This window comes from Myodes glareolus, chromosome 7 (assembly GCF_982192425.1).
Source record: "Myodes glareolus chromosome 7, mMyoGla1.1, whole genome shotgun sequence".
Lineage (NCBI taxonomy): Eukaryota > Metazoa > Chordata > Mammalia > Rodentia > Cricetidae > Myodes > Myodes glareolus.
Genome location: NC_142032.1, coordinates 49,939,407 through 49,956,750, shown reverse-complemented (window position 1 = coordinate 49,956,750; position 17,344 = coordinate 49,939,407). Strand labels below are relative to the sequence as shown.

The following is a 17,344-nucleotide window of genomic DNA, read 5'->3' as shown; positions in this document are numbered from 1 at the left end:
CACAGACAATAGAAATTGAAGAGGCAGTTGAGGGATAGGGACCTCAGTTCTTGTACAGAAGCTGGAAATGTCCTTGGTTGTGTCGTGACTGGATGCCAGAAATGTCAGAAATGGTTCTTGCTCTGGCTTCTTTTTCTATTTCTGCTCCATTTACATTTCTGCCCCATTTACACAACCTTAAATACAAAACCCACTGTCTGGAAACGGCCCTGAGGTCATGACTGAGCTCTTGGACACCTCGTAGGTAGGCTGACTGGCCTGAATGCCCTCCTTGCCTTACCCCAGCTTCTGCTGTAAGTCCTAGAAAAATGCCCCTAGACAAATAGTTTTATGTTGTTCTATTTCCTGGGATCTCTGTGTTCTTTCCTTCTCTTTGTTTCTGCCTATAATCCTGTATTTCACCTTTTTTCTACGAGCTATCCTCCCCTGGGCTGTGAAGTTTCCTTCTTGAGTTTAGAAGACACGGGTTTGGGTTTAGAGTGTCTCTGGTGGATTTTGATTTATTAGGCATCTTAGCTCATTGCACCGAAAGTGGGAAAGTCTCCATTGCATCCAAGAGCAGCTTGCCACAATTTCAAAAATCTCGGTAGAACCATGTCTCTAATTTTTCTTTCCTTCTCTTCCTCCCCCCCCCCACTGCCTTCTCTTTTTCCAAGACTAGACATTAAACTCTAGATCTCGTGCACACTGGGTAAGTTCTCTATCACTGAATTAATATCCCCATCCTTTTCACACATTGAATTTTTCTATTTTTTTTTACACACGGTCTTCCTAAATTGACCAGTTGACCTATCTTTCCAGTTCCTCTATTTTCCCATTTAATTTTATACTCTAGAATTCTATCATACCATGCAATCCATGTCTCAAAGGGAAATGCAACCCCAGAGAGCTCCAGAACTCTTTACAACAAAAGGCTACCTTTGTTTATTGCTATGTGTGGCCACAAACTTGGATCTATGACCTCACTGACTCTTAGAGCATACAATCATCATCATAGGGAAACAAAGACAAGATGTTTGGAACTGCAACTTTCAAAGCCTGGACATGAAGAAGCTCAGGACAGGCTCATCTGTTCCTCCAAGTAGAGAAGAAAAGAACTAATTTCAAGAACTGCTTCTTTTACTAAAACTGTACCAGGATTTCCAATCATTTTCAAAGTGATAAATTTTTATAAAGCACTTATTTTTGTTTTTCTGAATACGAATACTGGATAATATGTATGTTGGAGTTATGGACTGCAGTTACAAGTTTTTGTGAGCTGCTGTGTGGATGCTGGGATTTATACTGAGCATTTCTGACTAAGCTGTAAATGTTCTTAACCACTGATCCCTCTCTCCAGTTCCTGTGATGGAATTCTAAAATGCTAGGAATTGTTATTTTATATTCTTTCTCAAAATATTTTCTCTTCCAACAATACGATTCTGATATAGATTCATTATGGCTTTGTCCAACATTGAAAATTCATCAAGAGATGAGCTACCTTCTAGATACCCAGATTCGTAGCATAATGTCTTCCTGTGTGGGGTCTGTTGTATAATTTCTCCAAAGAATCTGTCTGTAGTCAGTCCACAAAGACAAAAAAGTTCAATAGGTTTATTCTCTAGAATTTGTTTATTTCTAAGCCTTTTGATCTGAGTTTTTAAACTTGATATCCACTTTATACCGTTGTCCATCAGTTATCTTATGACCTTCTCTTAGTGTCTGTTCTAGATAGCTTTTCTGTTACTGCAATAAACCACTCTGACCAAAAGCAACCTGAGGAAGAAAGAGTTTATTTCACTTAACAGGTTACAATCCAACATCAGGAGAAGCCAAGGTAGGAAGTTCAAACAAGGGCTTGAAGGAGAAAACACATGAGCACTGCTTGCTTTCTTGTTTAGTTTCCTTTCTTCTACAATCGAGGCCCCCCTGCCTAGGGCTGGGCCTCCCCACAGAGGGCTCTCCCCTGGATGCTTCACAGATATGGCCACAGGACAGTCTAGTGTGGAAAGTTCATCAGTAGTGGTTCACTTTTCCCCGGTGGCTTTAGGTTTGTGTCAAAGGTGACAGCTAAAGCTAATTATGGCAGTGTCCATTTGAGTTCATTTAGGTCAGACCAGAGTTGGCCAACTTTACAGAGCACTTTTGACAGTCTCACCACTTGGGCATATAGATATAAAATATACTTCATTTTTGCGAAATTCCTTCCTCTTCAGAATCTTTACCCTCCTACCAATACGTTGGGCATTAGATGTCTGGATAACCAATGTTTACTTTAAAACGAAAACCTCAGACCAGCCATTTCAGAGGCAGCCACAGGCTTATATACCCTTGAGTTGTTGTATCTATAAACAACATTGATCATAATAAAATGATTTTCTATGTCTTCTGAAAGTGTTACTTCATCTTGGAGACGAGCAGAGACTCGGTGACTTTACCCCATTCTGCAAGTACAGTGTTCTTTAATTAGATGGAGATTTCATTCAAGGGAACCGTGCATCGATGTTCATTATTGTTCAGATTTGAATTCCAAACTTCAAGGACTATTTATGCGTGTTGACATCATTTCTGGTGCTATCTGGAGAAAAAAAAGGGAATTGTGAGGAAGTGCTGTTAGTTTGTTCTCTACTGCCAACTGTCCAGAAATTTCCAGCATGTAACTCAGCTCTGGCGGAGTGAAGAATCAATGCAATTGCTGGTGAGTAGTTTCTGTTCTCAACCTTCCCATACCATTGCGTTCAGTCCTTCTGACTTCTGTAGGTTCTCAGACATGTCATAGCTGCCCTCAGTGAAATATTCTCTCTAAACCGTTAGCATGAGTATCAGATTGCTTCCTGATGACACATCCACCTTTTTTCAAAAAAAAAAAAAAGATTGGACTCTGAGTTTCACATATATGAGGACTAAATAATCCCATTTTAAATATCTATGACAATGCACATCCTATCACCAATATATCATATTCTTTTGTAAGTCATAAATAAGATTTTTAAGTCAGCTATGTACATAGATTTGTAATTTTCAAAATCTGAATTCAATATTTCTGTTATTCTTTAACACTTAGAGAATAACTTATGACAAACACCGTGGGAGATAGAAGGAACATTTTAGGCAGAAATGAGAACTGAGCAAAAGGTCACACTGAAAGCCTTTGGATGTGAGTTTGGGTGGAAGTGAACATGGCTAGAGGCAGGAAGTAGAAAGGGACCCTTGAGACAGAAGGGACAGAGATGATATGCAAAAGCTTTGAGAAGATGGTCAAGGAGATCATCAGAAAACATGGTATCAAAATAGGAGGAATTCTGGGAGTAGGAAGGACACGAAGTGAGATGGGTGGAGAGGGGAGTGGATGGTAGGCTGAATAAGCCAAAACTCCATGACATTTTCATGTCATGAAGAAATTTGGTTTTCATAAACTAAATGCATGGATACAGCCTTTAGAGAGCTGAGTATGAAGTCCATTTGGAAGAATACTTACCTAGCATGCTTTGAATTTGGTTCCTGACCACTTATTCACCTGATGTAATGGCATATTCCTGTAATCCCAGCACTTGGGAGAGGGAGACAGGTGGGTCAGAACTTCAAGAACTTGTGAGAGGAGCAGGAGTTCCATGGTGGGAGAAATGTTTCAGTCCATAAAGTGTTCTCTGCATGAGCATTAACCCCAGAATTGGATAATTAGTAAACAGAAAAATCCAGTTGATCCCTATGTTGCCTGTAATTCTACTACAGAGGACGCCAAAGCGGACAATCCTAGGGCTTGCTGGACAGTCAGCCTGGCCAAATCAGTAATTTGCAGGTCCTGGGAGAGAAACTGTCTCAAAAACTAAGGCAAAGAATGAATGTATGAGACACCTCATGTTGTTTTATGACTTTCGCACACTCACAACACATCTTGTTTGCCCACATAAACATATATGCTCAGTCATGTACCTAGGTACAAACCAAAGATAAACATTTATGCCACATACACACACACACAGGTACACTTGCAGAAATGCAGAGACAACAGATAATTCAAGGTTAACCTTGGCTATACAGTGAGATTGATGCTAGCCTGGAATACCTGAAATCCCGTCTCAATATATAGTCTCATTAATAAAATGAATCAATAGAAAGTGCAAATGTCTTCAGGTCACTTGGAATTTCTAGATAGAACAAAAACATTGATGGAAACATGGGAGTTTATTGTAGAAAAGAGATGAATTCCTGTGCCCAATTTTGATATGGAACTCTTAGGCATACTTTTCTATGACGACGTCATCTATTAAAGGGGGCAATTGAAAAGTCACCCATTTCAGATGGACAAAAATACTGACAGTTGGATTTTTTTTAGAGTGTTACTTGTGGGATAGAGAATTCACAAATGGTTTGGCATCAGTGGTTAGTGAAGTTGTAAGATTCATAAGATTCATTATAATCTCTATTACCAACACATTGAAATCGATAACTTGTGATTGTGTGTGTGTGTGTGTGTGTGTGTGTGTGACACATGGGGGCTCCTTATCTACAAGCACTAGTAATGCTACTGTCTGACAAGGTCAAGAACTATTTCATTCACATTCATGTATTTTCTGGGCTAACATTTGCCAATTAAAAACATGTATGGGCATCTTGGAAGGCGGAAACCTAGTGGTGGATATTCTTACTCAGAAGGTCATGGACATCAGACAGGGCATTGCAAATATCTTACTTATAAGTAATGTAGTTGTGATTTCTGCATAAGTGGCTCTTGTCATGGTAGGAAGTCACAGCAACTCCTCAGACATCTGCACTTCTGTCAGGGAATTTTCTCCCTCTTCCGCAGGCTTAGGCTGATACTCTCTAGCTGCAGTTTAGAAATATCTTCTATACCTCTCCCCCTCAAAGAGCCCCTAGTTCCTACACTATCTATAGCAGCTTTCTTACATCAAAACTTGCCCAAACATCCTCGATTTCTTAAAAAAAAAAAAAAAAAAACAACCTGGTAATCAATGAAGAATTCCAGACATTCCAGTTAATATACCTCAAGTCCAAATCAATCACACAAACCACAACCTGGAAGTTGATAATATGAGATTTAGGGAGGGGTTTGGAATAGTATGTCTCTTGTTGAATTCTAAATCAGAAATTCAAAATTGTAGGTACTTTGAAAGGAATTTTGGAAGATTTTTGCAAAGCTAAATATCATTTTAGAATCGAATCTATCAATCACATCTGTTAATTGGTATTTATTCAAAAGTATTAATATATTTCATTAAAACAACTAAAACACAGAAGTCTTTAGCGTTTTTATTAATAATTACAGCACCTAAAAGCAACTGTGAGATTGTTAAAAGGTGAATAAATGTGAATAATGTGATAAATTCATCCAGCATTAATCAACAGCAAATGCAAATGAGATCTCAAAGCACAAGATACAGAAGAAACTTTAATGGCTTATAAATCACTTCCAACAAGTTGCATAGGATATGATTCTATGTGATATGGCATTCTGGAATAGATGAAATTGTGAGCACCATAAATCTGTGATTCACTTTGGTTCAGATGGGAGAAATGAAACAAAGACACAAATCACAGACTTTTAGGACAGCCAAACTTCTGTATGGCAGCCTAAGGACCAATACATGACTTTATACACTTGCTAAAGCCAGTAGAAATTTACAGTTCACAGTGAACCTTAAGGTATGCAAACTTAAAAATCATTTACGAAACCAGTACCTCAAAGGAAGGAATGTATGTGTGCTCTGACAAATTAATTTAGTAACATTTAATTAATTGTGCTCTAAGTATATGAAGAATCTCCCATGTTGGGAAGAGGGCCTGACTCAAGCATGCTTAGAGCCCTGATTCAAGCATGTTTAGAAATAAATGGCATGCATCAGATTAAAAGCAGAAGAAATTTGAGATGTAAATGTGGGCTAGTGGTTAAGAGCACTGCCTGCTCTTCAAGGGGACCTGGGTTCAATTCCCAGGACCTACATGACAGCTCACAACTCTCTGTGACTCCAGTGCTAGAAGATATGATGTCCTGTTTTGGCTTTTATGGATACCAGGAACACATGTGGTATATAGACATATGTTCAGACAAAATACCATACACATAAAAACAAATAAAATTGAGAAAAGCCAAACAAACAAACAAAAACAGCCTGAACACATTCTCTAATGGATATGTTATTTCTCATTCACACACAAATTAACACCCATGTGTATTTACTACTGCTTTGTGTCCATGTATCAGCAGCATTCGTGTATATGTAGCTGTATCTGTGTTTCAGAGACTTTCACTGTACTTCCAGGACTCGTTTATTGAAATATGTGCTGTGTACTACACTTGTGTACACATTAACCCCATGCTAGGCAATGAAGATACACTACAAACAAGACACAGCCTGTATCACCAGATACCAGTGTGATTAAGCCATGAAAATAGCAGGTAAAGAGCTGAGCATTTGGACAACACTGCAGAAATAGATATTTCTATGGTCTAAGAAGGTGGTATGCTGGCTAGTGTTTTGTCATCTTGATACAATCTAGAGTCATACAGAAAGAGGGAAGCTCAACTGAGAAAATGTCCCCACTATATTGGCACATAGGCAAGCTTGAGGTGCCATTTCTCAATTAGCTGTTGATATGGGAAGACCCAGGCCACAGCAGGGAGTGCCACCCTTGGTCAAGTAGTCAGGGTTCTATAAGGAAGCTAGCTGAGCAAGCCTTGGGAGTAAGCCAGTCAGCAGCATTCATTCTTGGCTTTTGCTTCAGGTCCCACCTGCATGTCCCTACCTCAACTTTCCTAAGCAGTGGATTACAAGATATAAGCTAAAATAAACCTGTTCGTCCCCAAGTTGGTTTTGCTCATGGTGTTTTATTGCAGCAATAGAAACCCTAACTAAGACAGGTATTGATACTAAGTAAACCAGGTATCTGTAAGAAATAGAATTAGTTGATCTCTGCCCCAATACTAACTGTGGAGCTATGGAAAAGTGATGGCTTCTAGGAGATTAGGAGTCAGTTTTCTTTAAGGGTGTGGTTTTTGGTAGGTAGACCACACTCTGGTGGGTGGCCCCACATTTAGAGATTTATGGACAAAGCATATGGGGATCCATGGACTAGTAAATGTGAAAGGAGAACAGACAGAGACTGGGTAGGTAGAAAGGTAGGGGTGAATCTGCAACAAGCAGGAATGAATATGGTCAAAATATGATACATGGAAATCTCAAAGAGTTGATAAAAATGATCTAAAACAAATCAATGAATCACTATTTAACTGTCAGTTGTTGCCTCTAACATTTTCCCTATGAAGGTGAACACTTTAGAACTCTGTAAGCAACTGATGGTTGGAGAGAGATAGCTTTGTTGGGTAATCAGCTAGGGTAATACATAACTAATCAGAACATTACTGTTGATGAGTTTACTTTGAGAGATGAATGTCTGGGTGTTAGAGTTATGTCCCATTCTGTTTCTGTGGTATTAAAAAGCTGTGGCATGAAGAATAAAAACCCAAAGATAGATATTGGGGTTCAAGCCGAAGATCTGAAAAGCTAAACAGCCAAGCCACTATAGGAGTCTTACCTCTACCAAGGCTTGATGACTGCACACTGAGCCCTGAGTCCCTTAGTACTGGGATTAAATGTGTGAGCAACCACAATCTGGATCTATTTCTGCATTGATTCTGTATAGCCCAGGTTGGCCTTGAACTTACAGATATCCATCTGCCTCTATCTCCCAAATCCTAAGATTAAAGGTGTGTGACAAGACTGCCTGGCCTCTAGTGGTTTACATTACCTTCTGATCTTCAGGTAGCATTTATTTTTTAAAATATAAATATCATTATAAAAACAAATAAATAAACAATAACAAAACAAGCAAAAGAGTATGACCAAAAACAATTTCGGAAATAATTTTCAGCTTTATGTGGAGAAATACAACAACCAATAAAAAGCAAACAAAAGAAAAACCTCAGGTTAGATAAAACGCTTGTGAAAGATAAAAGAACTTCTGGAGACGTCACCATGCCTGACCTCAGCCTGTGCTGGAGAGCTAAAGTAATAAACATTGCATGGTATTGGCATAAAAATGGACATGCTGATCAATGGATAGAATTGAAGACTTAGACACAACTCCACACACCTCTGAGAACCCGGTTTTTGATAAATAAGTTAAAAGTATACACTGGAGAAAAGACAGCGTTGTCAACAAATACTCCTAGTCATAACGGATATCTCCTTGTAGAAGAATGCAAAGAGATCCATATTTATCACTCTGAAAAAAACTCAACTTCAAATGGATCAACCACTTCAACATAAAGTCAGAGACCCTGAGACTAATAGAAAAGGAAGTGTTGAATACCCTTGTACTCATTGGCATAGGAAAGATTTCCTGAACAGGACATTGATAGCACAGGCACTAAGAAAAATAATTAATAAATGGGACGTTACTAAACATAAAAGTTTCTCATGCATGTCTGTTCCCAGCGGCAGGTTCATGGTTGACTACACGTTCTTTCTCCCAGCATTCAGTTTTGTTTGCCCTGCCTACCTCTATTCTGCCCTGCCAGGCCCAAGACAGATTCTTTATTAACCGATCGTATTCACAGCATACAAAGGGGACTCCCACATCACAAAGTGGCGGGCTACAGAATGAGAAACGATTTTACCAACTGTATCCCATAGAGGGGTAATATCAAATATATACATATATATAAATTAAAAACTAAAAAAGCATGTTTATCAAGAAAGCAGATAACCCATTTAAAAATGGACTACAGATCTAAAAGGAGAATTCTCAGAAGATGACATACCAATGGCCAACAGTCATCAAGGAAATGCAAATCAAAATTACTTTGAGATATCATCTTATACCAGTCAGATTGGCTAAGATCAATATAACAAGGGGATAGCTCATACTGAAGGTGTGATGTAAGGGAAGTGCTCATACATTGCTGGTGGGAGTGCAAATTTGTATAGGCACTAAGGAAAAACAGTGTAGAGGATGCTCAGGAAGCTGGGAATAGGTCTACCTCAGGATCTGACTATACCACTCCTGGGAATATACCTAAAGGATTCTGCATCCTACTACAGAGGCACTTGATCAACCATGTTCAGCTGGAAACAGCCTAGATGTCCATCAGCAGTTAAGTGAAGGAAGAAAATGAAATATTACTGAGCAGTTAAAAAGACCCTCAAGTGGGGTAGAGATGACATTGTTCTGTGCGATCAGAAATCAGAGTGTCATAGCCACACTTTGCTCAATTTTCTGTAGCTGTGCTCTTTCAGAATAAAAAATTTAAAGCTATTTATCATAACATTAAAACCAGAATAAAACTGCTATCATGTTAGATGCTGACAAAAAAATAAAAAAGAAAAAGACCCTCAAATGATAAAATTTGCAGGGAAGTAAACAAAGCTAGAACAAAATCATCCTCAGATAGGTAAATTTGACCCAGACTGACAAATATGGTATGTTATTTGCTTATAGGTTGATGTTAGCAGTTGTATATTTTTTACATTATTTCTTTGTGTGTGAATGTATGTGTTTCTGTGTCTCTATGTGTTTCTTTTCCTTTTCCTTTGGCTCTCTTTTCTGTTGCTTTGTTCCAATCTTGTTATTTTTTTGTTTGTTTTATTTATCTTTTTAGACGCCTGCTTGTTTTCTTATATGAGAAAGAAAAATATATGGTGTGGATTTGGGTGGGTGGGAAGAAGGGGATTATCTGGGAGGGGTTGAGGAAGGAGAAACTCTGATCAGAATACACTGAAAAATTATTTACAATGAAAAAGGACATAGACTAAAACATCAATTGTTCATGAAAGGAAAACCGCCATTTAAAAGTCCAAAAAATATATTATCATTGCCTACAGAAAAACAATGCAGAGACAACTGCTTTAACAATAGGTAAAGAAAGATGATTTAAAAAAATCCCAAACTAGCTCAGAATTCAGAAACAGATAGTTATCTATTTAGAAGTAGACTCACAAATCAGAATCCTCTACTTGAAAGAAGAACAGCAACCAAATCCTGCAGCCAGAAAAAGGGAGCAGAGGCATGCTCTACATTGGCTTATATAGTATAGGAGGCAACGCCCCAGTGGACAGGTAACCACTGGCTGTAGGACTTCCTACAGCAAATAGGAAACTGCCTAAATTCGAAGTCCTGAGTGTTCTAGACTCACTATTTCTACAGCCTGTTGTACACAAATTTCATTGTACCATTTTTCATGTTTTTGCTTAATATCATCAAGGATGTGTTTCATTGAAGATCCCAATTCGATAATACTGGAAACCCCACTTTCATACTCACAAATGAAGCCAGCAGTGTGCATGGCTATCAGTGACCCTTTAGAATCTAATACAGGAGATCCCGAAGACCCACAATAGAAAGTGTTATCCAAGGAAACCACACCAGCTTCATGGACTTTTTCCTGGAAACTTCTTTGGGTGTACATATAGATATACTGCATAGGATCCCTGCTACCCACTGCTCCTCTTCCATGAATATCCTCACATTTCCTTCTTTGCTTGCCTTTAGGCATCACAGTACAACAATCAACAACCTTACATCTTCCATCTGGATGACCAATCATAAATAGAAATCCACTAAGTGATTCAGAAGGTGTTCCATTACCGAGTCCTGTAGGGATGTGTTGTCCTCTTTCCTTCAGTTTCAGGACAGCATAGTCAAGAGCGACATCTGACACCTCAAACCAAGGTTCAACAAAATGATAGCTGTCTTCTTTGACAGGGAACACTTGAAAATCAAACGTCACTCTTAGACAACGCCCAATTATATCTGCCCACTTACTTGGCTCTATGCCTTCCCCTACTATGTCATTTATGACATGTCGACAAGTGAAAATGTACAGCCCTTTAAAAAGGAAGCAAGTAGCACTACCCCTGTTTCCATTGTTGTTCCAAACCATGAACCCAACTGAGTCACTGAGCTGGGAAAGAAGTCTGAGGACTTTACATGGGATGGAGCTTTGGGTCAGCTTCCTGAAGTTTTCTCTATGAGCTTTGAGTAAGGAAGTGTTCTCTCTTTTCTCACTCTCTTCCTTGATGTATGTTCTCAGTTTTTCCTGTTCTCCTTTCATCATGGGGTACAAATTAACAATGCATTCTTTTAATACAGTGAAGTTTCTGTCCTCTAACTCAGATTTCTGACTTGCCGCTGCTGCCCAAGGGCTCTCCTTTCTCTCAACATCAATCTGAAAGAGCTTGCCCTCCAACACATCAACTGGCTGGCTGTTTGCTACGATGATGTCATTGTTAATGAGTGTCCAATGGTCACTCTCTACAAAGGAGTGAAACCTGCCATCCTTCCTCAGAGTGGCCTTGATGCTCTCTCCCTTGAAGCCATAGACACAGAGTTTGGTGCCCTCCTTGTGAAGTTCCCTGCACCTCAGAATCCTTTGCTCGCTATTCCCGACTGCATGAATGTAAAATACAACACACTCAACAGATGACTGGTCAAAGCGGCCACACACTTCATTGTCTTCTTTCTCCTCACTTTCAGTGTTGGAAAATGTAATGACCACATGGCTGCCTTGTGGAAAACAACGGAGGGGCATACCAAGGTTTATGTACCCTTCTATTCCTTCTTTGCCACACGCCAGCATTTCTTTGCCTGGCTGTTTTTCTATCTCCCTTTTGACAAGGTCAAGGGTTTTCAGTGCCTCATATAAGTTACCTGTCCCCTTATCTGTGACCTCACAGATTGCATGGTTTACACCAAAGGTGATAGTAATTGATGTATTTTGGAAAGAGTTCTGAACTTGTTGGTTTTTTTCTTCCCAGTGTGATCTTTGGTCCTGGTTTTTGATCACCTCCTTTGGTCTTTTTCTACATTCCATTTTCCCTTGAGAAATTATGGGGTCATTCTGCTCCTTGGGGACCTAAAGAGAAATGGTAGACACTTTAGAAAACTGTGACTACAATGGCATTCCTGTGATATTTTTGTACAGTATGTGCTATATTTTCTCAATAAACAGGAAGAAAGGGCAGAACTCATCTAGATGTCTCAAAATCTACCAGTTCCAATAGAAAGCATTTTTTTTCTTTTTTTCAATAGAAAGCATTTTATTTATAATTTGTTTATTATTTTAAACAATAGATTACATTTTTAAACATGAAAAATGTTTAGAACTCTTTTGTAATTTCTTTGCACATGCATGCACAGAACTGAGAGGAGAGTCTTACTGAATAACCATGGCTACTGTGGACCTAGATCTGTAGCTCAGGTTGGTCTCAAATTCACAATAGAAAGAACTGAGATACCCTTTTGAGTATTCACCAGAGAGTCTTAAAAGCATCATGATTGTTTGTATGGGAGAGTGCAGGCCTGAAGCATGCTGGGCCACTCATGTGGAGGGCAAAGGACAGTAGTGTGGAGCTGGTTCTCTTCACACATTCCAGGCATCTAAGTCAGGTGCTTAAGTCTGTACTTTAGGTGTTCTCATTCCCTCAGCCATGGCAGAGACCGTAGATATTTTATCCAAGAGTTCTGTTTTGAGTGTTGAGACACTGAGCCCAGACTTCCCAGAACTTATGATCCCCTTCCTTCTCTAATCAGAGTTCTGAGATTACAGGCATGTGCCATCATGCCTGGCGTGATACTTAAGAAAGAAAACAGGGGATTGTGTATGTGGTTATTAGCTTGTTGATAACCACAAAGCTAGGGGTGGGTGGCGGCGGAAACAGGTTTAAACTTTTCATGGATATCTAGGTGTTTGGATTTTCTAGTTTTCTAGAATGTGGAATAATGAAAACGAGCTGATGACTTTGAAGGAGCATCTCAAATGTCTGACACTTCTCACCCTTCTTAGTCAGTACAGCCACGATACTCAATCTGGAGAGCACCTCAGGGAGGCTCACATGAAGCAGAGATTCTGTAAGCAAATCCTTCTCACAAGCCTAACGGGGTTATAGTAAACATGAATGACACAGTCATTTCATAAACTACAAAGTACTATACGGGTAAACTTTCTTAGGATTAAGCCACACTCGGAAAGAAGTTTCCACTCCAGGGAACTACACCCATTTGGCTTTTCCCCAGTTTAATCTTACACAATATATTTTATCTTTTTCCTCCCTTATTGCTCCAGGCAGTATTATTTTTCAATTAAGGGCACTTTGAGATGGATTCTATTTGTTTTATAATTCCCTTCCCCAGTGCCATCCGCCGAGCTAGAAAGAAGCAAATGGACACGAAGTAGAGTATGTAATACTCCCAATTCACAGTCAGATAGTTTCCTGGCAGGAAGAACCTTGTAACTGAGGATCAAAGGTTGCTACTTCTGCTATGGATGTGCAGTATTTACAGACATACCTGAGAAAAGTAGCGCAGGATTTCCATGCTTTTTCTTTGCATGAACTAGGATGTTCTGTGAGGTATGCCTCTAACACTGGATGGACTGGACCTGAAACAGATAACTCGGATGAATTTGCTAATTTCAAAATGGTTTTAAGCCATATCAGCATCTTCATAGTTGATGTATAAGGGTGAATATTTTCCGAGGTCCCACATCACACCTTCCCCCTCTTCAGTCTTTCTTCTCACAGGGTGATCACTTCACAGCCAAGACTTTATCCATCCAGCAGAGTCACCCCAGAAATCAAATCAAGGAACCACGTGTCAGGAACCAGAGCAGACACAGCCTCAACTACATCTAACTGCTAACCCCTACTGCCGCCATGGACAGAAGGTTCTAGCTAGAATTTGGGGTGGGTGGGTATATCTTTGGCAAGGACGGTAATGTGCTCACTGCTTGAAGCAGATAGACAAACCAAGAGTAGATATAAATTCCAACAGAGGTTTGCAATCGGGGAACTCAAAAGAGTGTTTTAATTTACACAGATGTTAAAAATCTGGTCTTTACTTAGAGTAGATATGGGAGGACGGTTGTAATACAGGGGGACAGGTAGGAAGAAAATGGGTAGTACCCTGAGAACAAAAGAAATTTAGAAGGACATATGTAAAAGAAATATGAAAGTTATCCAAGATGATACTCAGGACACAATTAATAATTTAGAGTTTGCTTGTTTCCTTTAATGGTGGGGGTGATGTTTGTTTGTTATTTTGTTTTTTGGAGTATGTGTATAGGTGCGTGCGTGTGTGTGTGTGTGTGTGTGTGTGTGTGAGAGAGAGAGAGAGAGAGTGAAGAAGTATGTATTTACATTTACCTTTCCATGTGCTGTCTCTAAAAAGAAAAGGAATGTTTTAAACAAAATAATTTTTTCAAGCACGTGAAATTGGTGTTGTCAGCCTTATTTCACCCACGAAGAACATGAAATTCCAAAGGAGTTAAACTTTCTCTCAGGACAGAAACTTGAAAGAATACACTTTGGAAAGCTTTACTGTGAATGTTTTCTAACGTAAACGGAAAGAGCAGAAAGAGCAGGAGACAGAGAAAACAGAGACAGAGGAAAGAATCAGTCACAGTGAATTTCCAAACATCACACCCATCATTAATAACTGTTCTTTTTTTTCTTCTTCAGAAAACGTCTTTTGTAGCCAAGGCTGGCCTTGAAAACTGAACTTCTGATTTTCGTGCCTCTACGTGTTAGCATCTCAATGATGTGCTGTCATGTCAGGTTTGTGTGATCCTTAGAATCCAACCCAAGGCTTCACGCATGCTGGGCAAGAAGTCTACCAATGGAACGACCTCCGAGTCCCACACTGCCTTTTAATTTTATTAGATTAACTTAGAGGCACTGTGACATTTTAACCCTGTATCACTTTCCATCTCAAAAAGTTCAGGAATATTTCCTCATAATAACAATGCCAGTTTATTCACATTAAATGTTAACACAGTTGTGGTACACATATCACCTTTACAATTTTTTGTTTTATTTTTTGATTTGTTTTGCTTTGTTTTTTGAGACAGGGATTCTCTCTGGCCTCAAATTTTGCAAGACAAAGGTTCTTGTGCTGTCTGGGAAGGCCTCGGATAAGTTCTTAAAAAACAAACTCCAAACGTTTCAACATCTGATAATATAAAAATTTATTAAATGGGGGAGGAAAATAGGAGGAGGTGGACATTTTTAATAAAAAAATAAAAAATTTAAAAAAGAAACTATAAACAAAAAAAGAATTTATTAAAAGGTACCATTACCTATAGGAATAAAATTAAGAATTTGTGAAATGCAATAAAACACACTGAAAATCTAACACAATAATGCCTTTCTCACCTTTGCAGTCAGAGAGTACAGAAGGCTGAAGAAACAGAGAAACACACAGTTCTAGCTGGAGGTTGATAATGTCCAACGTGGCCTCCAGAAACCTGTTGATAAAACCAAGGTAAACTTACCGCTATTGAGGCAATAGTTACTTAACAAATGTTTGTTCCTGCTGAAGCAGAAGAGCATGGTTGAGGAAGGGAAAATGGATCTGGTATTCTAAACTCTGGTCTAACTCAGGCTTTAATGTGGAGGTAAGGGAATTTGTAACAGAGCAGGATTGGTGAGATACTAAACCCAGGATTTTGGGACCAGGGCTACAAATAAATACCTTTGATATTTTCCTTGAGAAAGCTACTGAAATCAAAGAACATTCCTGCCTTGGTGCATTTATGGTGGTGGAAACGGGTAACATGGCTAACTCAGAGTCAGGTTAACTGGGGCATACCGAGTCAGCCCATGTGGCTCCACCACCCGAGCACGCTGAGCGTGTCTGAGACAGGAAGTCAGTATCTGTCCGTAACTCCCTACATTTTCATGCTGGAGAGAAGCATAGACAGGAAACCACATTCATATCAGCACACAATCAGACACGAGTTAGTTCATTTAAGGAGGCATTTTCAGAAAAAGAACAGTGGCTACTACAGACACCAGTTTTTTAAACTAGAGGTATTCTTCTTTGAGTATTAAAAGACAAAACCAGAAACATTAAATTCTTTCTTTTTGTTCTTTTACTCTCCCAGCAACTGCAGGTACCACCCAAATGGAACTGAGCTCACTCTCCTCCCAACTCTTTCTCACCGAAAAATTGTTTGCGGTTTTTCTGCATCAATCCACTGCCTGTCAGTCCTACCAGGCTTCGGGTCGACCCGGAAGTGAGGGGTAAGCCCTCACAAGAGCCGATCTCCCTACAAACTCACCTTCCACTCGCTCTTCTGTCGCGGCAGGATGGTTTCTGCCAGTCACAGAAATGGCTCTCTGCCAGAAAAAAAGTGCGCCTAAAAACAGCGCTTACCCAATGGGGATTGCAAGGTCTTGGACTGGTCTTTTACAGAATTAGCAGCTTGTGACACAAGCCTCCCCGGAGCCAATCACCAGCCAGTTTGAACGGATTGACGTCAGTTCTACCTCTTGGGTTTCTCTATCTGGGGGTTAGAATTGTCTCAAACCGCGACAGAACTCTGGGCGGGGCTTGAAAACGCGGAAAAAGCCCTCAGCTGGGCGTTTGGAAACAGCCTACTTCGGGGTGGCAGTTGGAGGCTGAGCCCTGCCTGCCTCACCATCAAGGCTAAGGCAGAGACGCACAGACTCCGGGTTCTGCAGCGCCATCCTTGAGGCACTGAAGGAAGATGAGAGTTAGGGCAACTCAGGTGGTTTCCCAGGAGACAACAACTCCAACAAGGGCAGGGTGACAGACCAAATGCCCTGGTCACGAATCGAGTTTCAAAACGTGCATCAGTTTGTGTAACTCTTTCTTGTTATTGTTCCAAAGAGTATATAATTTTTAAAATTAAACGCTTCTTTAATATAGATGAAATAGTTTGACAACTGCATTTCCCATATCCAATACCAACAACAGGAAGAATAAAAGTGTTCGAGAATGTTTCAGTGTATCTAATATTCCCAAAATACAAGAAGGAAGTGTCTGAGCGAGAAGAACTATGTGACTCAGAACTCAGGATGACCCGAGTCGACTGTGGTTATAATGTCAAAGTATTTATAGACACACCTCAAGAAAATATTGTGTCAAATTCTTACCAGAAATTATCTCTGTTTGCTAACTTCCACAACCGCCATGGGAAGCGGGTCCTATGTAGATTTTGCGTTAAGTGAAAGGATCTCTGGCTAAGGAGCTGATGTGCCCAAGCCCACAGGTTGGAATGGAGACAGAGTTCAAATGCAAACATCAGTTCTCTGTAATAGAACTTGCAGTTGAGGAACTCCAAACATATTCTGCTCAATTTGATGCAAAAATCTGGACCTCCTTTAAGATGGAGGAGAAGAATGTTAAGCTCTGGGAAAAGAAGTAGAAAGGGAGTTAGGTAAAGTGTGCAAGACGATTTGTAAAAAGCTATCAGAAAGAACTCAAGAAAGTTTATCTAAAATAATAGTTAGGAACCCGCGTTACTATCTGAGTTTTGTTTGAAGAAATATTTTCTCTGTATCTTTCAAACAGAGTAACGGTTTAAACAAAATATTCAAAGCTTTAC

At 39.6% G+C, this 17,344-nt stretch overlaps 1 protein-coding gene across 5 annotated transcripts; it reads right to left on the bottom strand.

Moving 5' to 3' along the window:
* Positions 1–1,756: 1,756 nt before the first annotated feature.
* Positions 1,757–16,275, bottom strand: LOC125397985 (serine protease FAM111A-like). Of its 5 annotated transcripts, XM_087908082.1 has the most exons (7): positions 16,055–16,275; positions 15,147–15,238; positions 13,285–13,375; positions 10,585–11,851; positions 3,458–3,626; positions 2,710–2,829; positions 1,757–2,557 (listed from the first exon to the last, which is right to left on the bottom strand). In XM_087908082.1, exons 3-5 carry the CDS (start codon positions 13,324–13,326, stop codon positions 3,553–3,555), a joined length of 1,383 nt encoding a protein of 460 aa, XP_087764208.1. In that variant the 5' UTR covers positions 13,327–13,375; positions 15,147–15,238; positions 16,055–16,275; the 3' UTR covers positions 1,757–2,557; positions 2,710–2,829; positions 3,458–3,552. The 5 variants fall into 5 exon arrangements, with proteins under 5 accessions (XP_087764208.1, XP_087764207.1, XP_087764209.1 ...); XM_087908081.1 differs by having other exon boundaries at positions 1,757–2,829; XM_087908083.1 differs by lacking the exon at positions 2,710–2,829.
* Positions 16,276–17,344: the final 1,069 nt, after the last annotated feature.

Excerpts from the sequence above, each read along its gene's own strand:
- LOC125397985 (XM_087908079.1), bottom strand. The coding sequence starts at position 13,326 with ATGCAAAGAAAAAGCATGGAAATCCTGCGCTACTTTTCTCAG. Across the intron at positions 11,852-13,284 it reads TCCTGCGCTACTTTTCTCAG|GTCCCCAAGGAGCAGAATGA; the intron begins GTATGTCTGTAA and ends ATTTCTCTTTAG.